Source organism: Bombina bombina, chromosome 2 (genome assembly GCF_027579735.1).
Source record: "Bombina bombina isolate aBomBom1 chromosome 2, aBomBom1.pri, whole genome shotgun sequence".
Lineage (NCBI taxonomy): Eukaryota > Metazoa > Chordata > Amphibia > Anura > Bombinatoridae > Bombina > Bombina bombina.
Window position 1 is genome coordinate 775,781,422 of NC_069500.1, and position 11,310 is coordinate 775,792,731.

The 11,310-nt window shown below is 35.8% G+C and overlaps 1 protein-coding gene across 1 annotated transcript; it reads right to left on the reverse strand.

The window, feature by feature from the left end:
• Positions 1 to 1,151: 1,151 nt before the first annotated feature.
• On the reverse strand, positions 1,152 to 8,460 carry LOC128649582 (ectoderm-neural cortex protein 1). Its single transcript, XM_053702934.1, has 4 exons — positions 8,430 to 8,460; positions 7,774 to 7,874; positions 4,493 to 6,287; positions 1,152 to 3,044 (listed from the first exon to the last, which is right to left on the reverse strand). Exon 3 carries the CDS (start codon positions 6,269 to 6,271, stop codon positions 4,505 to 4,507), a length of 1,767 nt encoding a protein of 588 aa, XP_053558909.1. The 5' UTR covers positions 6,272 to 6,287; positions 7,774 to 7,874; positions 8,430 to 8,460; the 3' UTR covers positions 1,152 to 3,044; positions 4,493 to 4,504.
• Between the last annotated feature and the right edge of the window lie 2,850 nt (positions 8,461 to 11,310).

The following is an 11,310-nucleotide window of genomic DNA, read 5'->3' on the forward strand; positions in this document are numbered from 1 at the left end:
GAAAAAAAGCATATATAGGTAGGCTGAGGAGTAGCAGTGCACTAATGGGGGCTTGCTGCTGATTGGTGGCTGCACCACATACACCTCTTGTCATCAACTTACCAGGTGTGTTCAGCTAGGTTCCAGTAGGGCATTGTTGCTCTGGAGTTGATTAACCCTTCACAGAGGCTAAAGGGACATGAGACCCAAAACTTTTCTTTAATGATTCAGATAGAACATACAATTTGAAACAAGTTTCCAATTTATTTCTAATATCAAATGTGCTCTATTCTCTTGAAATCCTTTGTTGAAGAAGCAGCAATGCACTATTGGGAGCTAGCTGAACACAATAAGCCAATCACAAGATATATATATATATATATATATATATATATATATATATATATATATATATATATATATATATATATATGTAGCCACCAATCAGCAGTTTGTTTCCCAGCTACCTAGGTATTCTTTTCAACAAAGGATACTAACAGAACTAAACAAATTAATAGAACTAATTTGGAAGGTTGTTTAAAATAGAATTCTTTATTTAAAAAATAAAAATTTTTTTTAGGATTCATGTCTCTTTAAACACATACCTACATGCAAGCAATACCCCAATTATACAATGGTTATACTTTCATGTCCCTTTAAACATCCCTTTGGGGAAACAAAATCAATACGCATTTGTCCAAACCAAAGCAATCGAAAAGAGATTAATGTGCTAAAATACACTCACTTCAGAAGAAAGCCAAGTCGTTTTTGCGGTGCTTAGCTCTTGCTAGTTTTTGTGTATTTTGAAGAAGAAGAATGTTTGGTATCACCTGTAATGACTTCTTTGAGATTAAACAAAGGTTAGTAACAAAATGGTACTCTCTAACGTGTTCTTGTTGTGGTAAAGTTCTAGTCTGTACATTTTTTGTTTCTAAAAAATTTATAAACTTCTTACTATCATATACTGATATGTAAGTCTCAGTTTACCTCAGATATTTCTTCCTCAGTCACCCCCTACCATCTTTTTTTGGGGTGTATTTTTCCTTCACTTGTACTTGGCGAGGTCACTGTTCTTGAAGCCATGTTTATCGCACTCAGTATAAGAGGGAGTGAACTGCAAAGCTGCATCATATGACATCTGGCAGGGTCCAGTGATTTTTAACACACGCAAATTACAAAGCAAATTCTGTTTTTAATAAAGAACAGAGGGAACACAGCACCAGGCTGAAAATATTCATATACAAAAAAGAGTTCTTTAAGAAAAAAATACACAAACACCAAGTAGCACAGTACCACTAACAAAAATTGTAGAAATATAATGCTGACTGTACAAGAGATAGCAAACATTTTCATTGTAATACATGAAAGTTACGTTTCACAAATAAAAATACAGGAAACAAAGGTAAAGCATTTAAAATGGAATGACCGGCATCTGTCAATCTAAGCAAGTAGCAGAACCGTTTTTTGTAGAAAGGATAAAAAAAAATATTTGGGGGTTGGATGGAAGAAAAAAAAGTTATGTTTAGTCCTAAATACTTCTTCAATAAAAAAAGAAATATTTTTACCAATCACAATCTTAACATTAAAGGGACACTAAACACATTTCATCTTGCCCCTCCCTGTAATCATAAGTGCTGCCATTTTGGAACCTAGGTTACACTGCAGAAAATAACCTAATACTATGCTTCAAAAATGTATTTAGTGTTTATGTCCCTTTAAATTAAGCTACCTGCTTATTACCCAACACTTCATAAGATTTTATTTATACCCTTTATACACTCTGCTTGTGTTGAAGACTATTGATTATCTTGTGTTAGCCGTTTGCTAACAAAACAGCATCAAGTTAGGCAAAAATTTCCATTTATGTTGCAAGGAAAATAGAATTTAAATATGTTTTAGAAATGAAACATTCTTATTTGAAATGCTGATGCAAGTTAAAGAGACACTAAACACCTGGAGATTTATAGATAAAATGTTTAAATTTATGGATGACTCTTTTCATGTAGTTAAGCTATGAAAATTGTGGATTTTGTCATTTCAGAACTGAAAAAAAAAGTATCCTGCAAACTCCACACGGTTAACCCTGCTACACATATTTCCCTAATCGTCTTTAACAGATAAGAACTGCAAAAATGCAGTTTATACTTACACTATGATCGTGGTGAGCCTTGTCAGGTGCAGACTCAAGCCAAGATTGGGGTGGAGTATGGCTATTGAAAAAACAACTGCAGGAAGATATTAATTTGTTTGACTGATAAATAATCTATCAGACAACAGAATGGTCTTGTAATAACAATATATTTAGTGTCCCTTTATAAAAAGTACCCTGCTTAGGTATTGAATCTGTGCTTCCTATATCTGAGAATATCATAAGGACAATACAGTTTTGGTCCCATTCAGAAGGGAATAAAAAAGAATGGAATGTTATACACAAGGTAACAAAGAGAAATGGAACGAGATGTTTGCTCATTTCTACAGTATAAAACCCAAACCACAGCGCACATTTACATCACAAAATACGTTTCAATGCCACATTTACGACATAATATTTTCATTAAGAAAAAAATTAATAAGTGGGACTACCTAATGCCTTGTCATGTTTAGAAACCTTAAAAGATGAATGGTTGTTATCCAGATTAAATGGCTAATTTGACGGTAAGTCTATAAATGTTTTTATTACCTTATTTTTCTTCAGCCAGACAATTTATTTTCTTCATTTGCTAGTATTAACCCATTTACAGAGTGTGATGGAAGAAAAAAAAAAATATGCTTTAATCACTTAATGTTTGTATAATGTTTAACGCTGATATCTGCGTTTATAGTATTTCGTTTTTTTAATATTCCATTTTAATATAAAATGTTCAGTTTTTCTGAGTGAGAATCCATCAAATCCTGATAGATAAAGAAATATCAGCAGATCTTCACAATTTTCCAAAAGGTGAGGTAAAGCCTTTCAAAATGGGTTGCTCATTTCCCAGAATCCAGTGCAGTAGGCCAAAGCTACTTAAGTCCAGTGCAAAATAAAAATGCAGAAGTAAAGTCCAATAGCCACTATTCAGGACAACCTGTAATATTAAAATATATGCATTAGTCTTGGGAAAATATATTGGTTTATAATGATTTTACATAGGAGAGAAGAGTAAGTATAACTGATGGAAAGTACTGGAGGAATACACAGGTGTTTATGAAAGAGGCCGGTTAAAGGCAATGTTCCCTTTAATTGCTATGCGGGCAAATACAATAAATAAATAAATAAACAAACACCTACATACAAAATAATTTGAGTATCAAAAAGTGACTGCAACTACACTAGCAACAATATAGGGCTAGATTACAAGTGGAGCCCGTAATTGTCCCCCAAAATAAAGTGTACAGTTCATGTATTAAATAAAAAAAATATGAGGATTTATTTTTTTATTAAAAATAACTGCACAAAGCAATTATAAGGGTTAAAGGGATGGGATGTGTAAGAAAAAAAAAAAACGCACTGAAAAGTGCCTTTACATAGTGGTCTATGGGGAATATGTTTTATACTATATATATATATATATATATATATATATATATATATATATATATATATATATATATATATATATATATATATATATATATATATATATATAATTATTTTTTTTTTTTCTTAAATTTGCTGGCCAATGCTGCGCTAGGTTCTTTGCCGTGTCTGACGGCATCAGAACAAGGCTCCTATGGAAGCACGCTCAACTTGTAATACCACCGCACATTTGCGTGCGCTGGTATTACCGAGTGGAGCGCAAATAAAGCGCTTGCAAAAGTGCAATTTTACACTCCACTCGTAATCTAGGCCATAATGTTTTAAAAGCTGTTGTTTTTTTCTAAACATTCATAAAATGTATCATGTACACAAATCATCAGAAACAATAAAACTTTTAAAAAGACAAGCAGCATTATATGTGCAGCTTAGACATTGTTTTATGTATTATGAACAATTTTGAAAATTCTAAATGATCTAAATTATTTCTAATGAAAAACATTTCCCACTGGAAATCTAGCAGAAGTGACACGGCACATTATTTATTGAACCGGTGTGTCTGAGAGCACCAGCAGCTCATTATGAAATGTGGAATATGCCATACTTATAACGTATGGCCCCAAAGGAGGACACTGCAGATCTAGAAGAGGTTAATACATATGGGAAATTTGCACTCAAGGCCAACATTTTACAGCTTGACTCAAATTTCAGGTAGTGTTAATCTTCAAAGAGTTTGGAATTCTAACCATGTGGTATGTTGGCTGGAATCCAGCTATACACCTAAAACTATAGATATTTAAAGTCAATCTACAACATGCTGTTCTGTGACTAGGGAGTGGTTTGACCTTCTCTGGCTTTGTGTGTGTATTTATTTAATTTGCTCTTGATTCTCCCCTATCATCACAATCCAACTACAATGATTTTGTGAGTGAAAGGTTGAACAAATAATATAACATTTCCCCATACATTAAAAAAAAAAAAACCTCAAAATGTATTTACCTTTTATTGCCTTCATGCAGAAAGATACTTCCATGTGCTGACAAAAGCTGTGGGGATCAGGGAGTAAGGAACAGTGCTAACACTACTCCATGAGTCACTTGACGGATCATAACAGTCCAATGTTTTACAGCGTTGTGTGCCACAATATCCACCCACCACATAGAGTCTGTTTCCAGAGGCCACTGCTCGGCAACTGATTCTCTTAGATGATACATCTCCAAACCTGCACCACTGATAAGTCTCACTGTTAAACCGATATGCAGAACTGGCAGAAAACTCTGTGTCCCCACCTACTACAATGACATGGTTTCCAAGAACAGCTGCCCCAGTGTATCGCCAAGGCTGAGGACAACTAGCAGGCACTGTCCATCTGTTCTGCAGAGGGTCAAAGCATTGAACTTTGGGAAGCTTTTCACGGTTGACACTTGTACCTCCAAAGACAAATAATTTCATTTTGGCTCCTACTACTGCTGCATTGCTTACCCCTTCCCTTAGAGGAGCCACCAGGGCCCACTTGTCCATTTGAGGGTCATAATGTTCCACCTGTTTTAGGGAGACTGAAGGAGATGCTGGAAAAGCCCCTGTCATGGCAGTGTGCCCTCCTACCACATAAAGGCAATGGTCCAGCTCTGCAGAACCATGACCAAACCTGGCTACCAGCATGGGGCATGCCTTGGACCACTCATCATGAAGAGTGTCATAGACCCAAACATCCTTTGAGGCTCCATTTTCAGCACCCTTACCACCTGTAACATAAACTTTGCAACCAATGGCACATGCACTACATTCCTTGCGTGGGCTGGGAATGTCAGTCTTAGGGATTATTTCTGTGGTCTTTTGGTCCATCACATAAATTTTGTCACACATAAAAGTCTGTCCACCCAGAAGCAATAAGGCCTGGCTGACTTTACGAGGACGAGCACAGAAGCCAGTCACCAATCCATCATTTTGCAAAATTTTAGCTCTACATCGAGCAGCCTCTTCAACAATCTCCTTTGCTAGTTTGTTCCTGACAACAAGTTCATCTTCAGCTAGGCTTCGAAGGTGCTGCTCAGACAGAAGGGCCAGGCGAACATAGCGCAGGACATCTGGAAGATCATCAAGACGAAGGTTCAAATCATATTTTATCCAACCCATAACTGCCTCATAGACTAAACTCTCATCTTCAACCTCCAGCTCCTCACTAAGAACAAGTTCCATCAACTTCATTTTAGGCAGCCTCAAGAAATCCTCAGTTTTTGACAACTCAACAAAATTGGCAAGGCACATCCTCCACGATAGCTCCAACAATCTCTCACAGCAGTGAGCATCAGAGATGAGCATCATGTTGAGGCAATTGGCTGGATGTAGATTTTTTTCAAGAAATTCTGCAGCAGCATCTCTTATATCATGAAACTGCAGCATATCTCCAGCTTCAAGGAGGGATTCTGCATTCTCCTCATTAAAGATGACCCGGGCCGAATAAGCATAATCTAGCAGTAGCTCAAGAACCTCAGGGTGCAGAGCGTCTTGAAAGTTGACTTCCCCATCTTGGCTCTCCTTCAGCCCACCACTAAACATGGCCTCAAAATATCGACTACTGGAGGCTAGAACTGCTTTATGGCAGGGAAATGCACGATTCCCTGCTAGTAGGACTACGTCTGTGAAGAGGCAACGTTTACGCAGCAGATTGAGTTGTGTAAGGAGGCTATCAGCATGTCCTGGTTTATGGAACAGATGAATGTTCATGGAGCCTGTGCTGGAGCGGGACTTGCGATTTTCATGGTTGCTGACAGACATTTTTAATGTTTTGATGCTGGAAAAAATATATAGAAATAGAGATAAGATTAAAGACTTAATAAAAAAGGGGGGGGGGGTAAATGCAAAAATCAGATGACTATAAAAAAAGCGTTGTAAAAAGTTGGCTGATAACACATGCGGCTGCTGTGTTTATTATTTACTACTTTGCTATTTTTTTTCCCATGCACCTGAATAATTATTTTGTAAACAAATCTTTGGTTCTAAACGGAGTCATTTATTGTTGCAAGTATATCTGTCATCACCTTCACATAAGGACATCTAGTCTCAGGAAATGTGGGAGATTGAATACAAACAATGACAAGTAAATACAATTTCAGAGTTTCCTTTTAACTCCTTCACTCTCAGCTTCCTTATTATGTCATCTGTGACAAGACCTGCTTAAAAAGTATTTTCCTGTTCTCTACTGCAGTGTGTATTATATGAAGAAGAAAAAAGATAAAATCTGCACAGGTGTGCTTTGTGACCAGATTTAGACAAAAAAAATATTCTAAACAAGTAAATTAAAATGATCCTATCTATAGTAACAGAAATGTAACAACTGTATTTAAAATAATGTAAATCAAACAAGATTATATGGAGTTCTTAAAACTAATAGAACACAATAGTTTAATAGGCTTTTGACTCACAAATATATTGCAAAGTGTTCGCACTGAAAGGATGATTGATAAAAGGATATTGTAAATGAGCATAATTTGCTAATCAAATAAATATATTACAGCCACACAAGTTCTGTCAGGATTTGAAAGATTTAGGACAAAGTTCCTGGTTCATTAATTATTAAACCCAGTTAATAGAGCATTCTCTTAGCCAACCTCCGCACCCTGCAGCTAAACACACAGCACCCTTTGTCATTTCCTGTTCTACACCAAGAGGCGCATTAAAACAACAGCGCCGGCAATACTTTAATCTATTAACCCTGTCATCACCAGAGGCCAGGGGAAATTAAAGTTAATAAGTATGTGAGAATATTCTGACACTTCCATTCATCATATAATGCCTGACAAGACCTTCTACCCTTATTGCTATGGATTTGTTGCGCTCTTTAACACTGTTTGATTTATCTGTCACAAATGAGTGAACTAATAAAATGTATACACAGTTATCACATCAACAGATTAAGCGTTTATTGTATATGTTTACACCAGTTATATTAAATGTGACTGTGCATAGCATCCACTTATCCCAAGCAGCACATATTTTACTGCCTAATAATATTAAATCTGATACTTTATTTCTTAAGTATTTATTACAGCATTGTTAGCCAACAGCTGTACTGAAAGGCTAGTTTATAAATCTAGACTAACACCTATGGATTTTTTCATGCTCACAGAAAGGCAACAACCAGTGTAAAAGAGAGTTGTGTTTCAATCAATCCCTGACGCTCTCAACAACAATAGGACATTATGCGCCCCTCATACTATTAGGAGCTAGACAGAAGCAGTGAAGTGAGCTGCTGAATCCAATTGTCAACAATTACTTACTGTGTTTTGATTTGAATAGTCTGATGGCAAGCTCTGAGGGTCAGTTCTTCATAGTTCTGTGTCCTTCCGATGCTCCCTAGTGAGTCTGCAGTAGAAAGGGGCTGCAAGGCAAGCAAATGAATCATTTGGTTGCAGTTTGAAGATTTCAGGATTTGGGGCGTGTCCTGAGTGTTACAGATAAGTTCAGCAAGCTCTTGCTGACCAGACAAGGCACCTAGGTGGGCAACGTGCAGACATAAAAGTTTACCCTGCAGTTTTATTAGATGAACTGGGATATGATGTTGGACCATTAGCTGACTTTGCAGAGGATACAGGGAATTTTAAAGCATCTGACTATATAAATTACAGGATTTATATTTTATTATAAAATATACCTAAGTATAAATAATAGTTTGCATGCATTATAAGTTAAGATACTAAAGTACTATTACTATATTATTTATAATAGTAAATATTATTAGTAGTAGTTGTATGTGTAAATTAATACTTGTATATGGCTGCCTCAAAACTGCAAATCCATGTAATAGTTATTAGGCAAACACTATGGATTGTCTATTCTAAGTAGCAGAACATTAGTACATCAGAGACCAAGAAATAAATGCTAGGTAAGGCTGGGGTGTAGTTAAGTGAGGTGCTGCACAGAGTTTTTATCTTACCTGTGTTCCCAGTGCAGCTAGTGCTCCCTCCTTTCTCTTCCCTCAGACTGATCCTCCAGCTGGGACAAAGCCTATTTACTATGCACATTCCCAGGCCCTGCCTTTCCTCCTAACAGCCAATCACAGGCAAGCCAACCCAGCTGGCTGTACAGCTGCCTTGAAATTCCCAAGCTCAAGGAGCCACTGGGTCCTAGTGCTGCTCTTTTCTCAGAGCACATGGACTTGCAAAAAAGGGCATTATATAAGTTAAGCATGCATTAAAATAAGCTCAGCTGATAAAATTGTATCCCTCCATAGTGTTACATTGTACTTTTATCTTCTATAATTAAAGGGACATTAAACACTAAATACATGCTAGATAGAATGATACATTCAAAGAAAAGATTAGTCCATGACTAACATGTAGATGTATTTTTTAAAGTTTCATTAGTTGTTTAAAAAGTGACAAAATAAGTGTAAAGTTTTAGTGTCTATAAAACACTGGGAGCTGCCATGTTATAAATAGGTCACTAGAGTGTGCAGCCAATGGTTGTGCTGGATTTAACAGTGTTCTGCACTTCCATTTCTAACAGGAACTGAAAAGCTCACAATTTCAGAATGGAATTACAGGCAAAGAGGACAAAATAAATAATGAAAGTATATTGCAGAGCTGTTTTATATATACAATTTATCATTTTATATTACCATCTCAAAGTGTTTAATGTCCCTTTAAGATTACAGGACTTTAAAAGGTTTAATATGAAATTGAACAATTCATTACACTTCCATAGGTTTTAATATTATGGATTCCAGCTTGCTATAAATATCTTTCTACATAGGTAAAATTATGCTTTAAATTATTTGCAGAGATATATTTTTTATAAATAAGAATAGCAAAACCTTAAAAAATATATAACCAAAAATATTATATAGTCACTGATTTGTTCTTTTTTTGTACTCCAATCAATAAGTAAAACTGCTAAATACATTTATGCACACATTAATTCATTGTTTCTGAGGGAAAACATTATTTATGCACACAATATTTCATGGTTTCTAAAGGAATTTTGCTTCTGAGGAAACACACACACACACACACACACACACACACAAAAACACAATAAAGGACAGATACAGGAACAAATCTGGAATTCCAAAATCCAGAATTATTCCGAAATCCAAACCTTCATTTTTTTATTATTTTTTAAAATGTTGCCATTTTCCCTGTCAGTCAGTGAGTCCAAATCTTCTCTGCCCGTGTCTTTGTTTTTGTGTTCTAAAATGCAAATGCTATACTATATTTATTAAAAACAACAACTATTACCTTTCTGATTACAGTACTGCACTATCTTTCTGATGGCACAATGAATACAAAAGTATTAAAAATGGTATTAAACTACATTTAAATTGCATGTATAAGCTGTATAATGACATGTAAATATTGCTTAAATGACACAAGATATTGTTATTTACACTTTGTTCTATTCCCTTTCAACCTGTCCCATTTTACAGATACAGATATAAAAATATTCCAAAAGCCAAACCTTTTCCTGTCCCAAGCAGTATGGATAAAGGGTTTTGTGCCTGTATAGGAATAGATGCAAATTATCTGAGGCTAAATCAAAAGTAAAACAAGACAGATAATACATTTAATGTGTATGATATCTAATGATTTTAAAAGAAGGCTTTTAATTATTATTACTAATAATGATATTAAAATTTCTTGTCACTTTGATTAATTCTATACTTAACCTTTTTTAAAACTTTCAACCCTTAAATCATAATTTAACTTGACCCCATGAATCGTCAATATCTCGTCCCCCCTTGAACATCAGGTATCTTATACCTTCTAACCCATAAAGAATAGACTGACACTTGTTCTTTTGGTAAAATACTGTTTATTAAAGAACAATTTAAAATGCATAAATAAATAAACTCTTTAGAACCATAAATAAATGTTATTTACTGGAACCAACTAGAACAAAGCCAGAGGTGCTAGCCCCAATCTTAAATCGTCTATTCTCCCTTTTCTTGTTGACCAGGCCGTATTGTTTGATTCACCTGGACTTAAATAAGTCTGTTACCTTTTTTCCCACAAAGCTCCAAGGAACCCCATGCCCAAGAAGCTACTTAACCTGCACTCCCACCCCGTGGGGAGGTTAGCCCAATCACTTATGGCCGTAGTCCAATAGCTGATGTGAGGGGACTGGCACCCGCCAACGGCTGTGACAAACAGAAACCCCTTAAAAACTACGGGAGGGAGGACAAATTGCTGCCTAGTTATTGTTTTTGGTGCTAAAATGGCCAGCGCGCCACAGCTTAATTACCCCCTCACCTAAGACCCACCCCTCACTTGTTAATAGGGGCCTGTCTCCTCCCAGGGGTCAAAGGCCCCCTCCCTCTATGCTATGCTGTGTCCTGGGGCTGACTTTAAGATGAGCATATTTAACAAGTTTTCACTTGTTATTAGAAAAAAAAAAATTGGAATTTGAACATGAACTTAAAGAAACAGTCTACTCCAGAACTGAAATTGTTTAAACTCTGTGATGACCTTGTATCTAACATCCTGCAGACTGCCCCTTATTTCAGTGCTTTTTACAGACTTGCATTTTAGCCAATAAGTGCCTTCGCATAAGTAACTCCACGGGCGTGAAAACAATGTTATCTATATGGCACACATAAACTAATTCCCTCTAGCTGTGAAAAACTGTTAAATGCATTCAGATAAGAGGCGGCCTTCAACAGCTTAGAAATTAGCATATGAGCCTACGTAGGCTTAGCCTTTAACAAAGAATACCAAGAGAACAAAACAAATTTGATGAAAAACATAATTTATGTAAGAACTTACCTGATAAATTCATTTCTTTCATATTAGCAAGAGTCCATGAGCTAGTGACGTATG

Bases quoted from the DNA above. Each gene is read 5' to 3' on its own strand.
- LOC128649582 (XM_053702934.1), bottom strand. From the start codon at position 6,271: ATGTCTGTCAGCAACCATGAAAATCGCAAGTCCCGCTCCAGCACAGGC.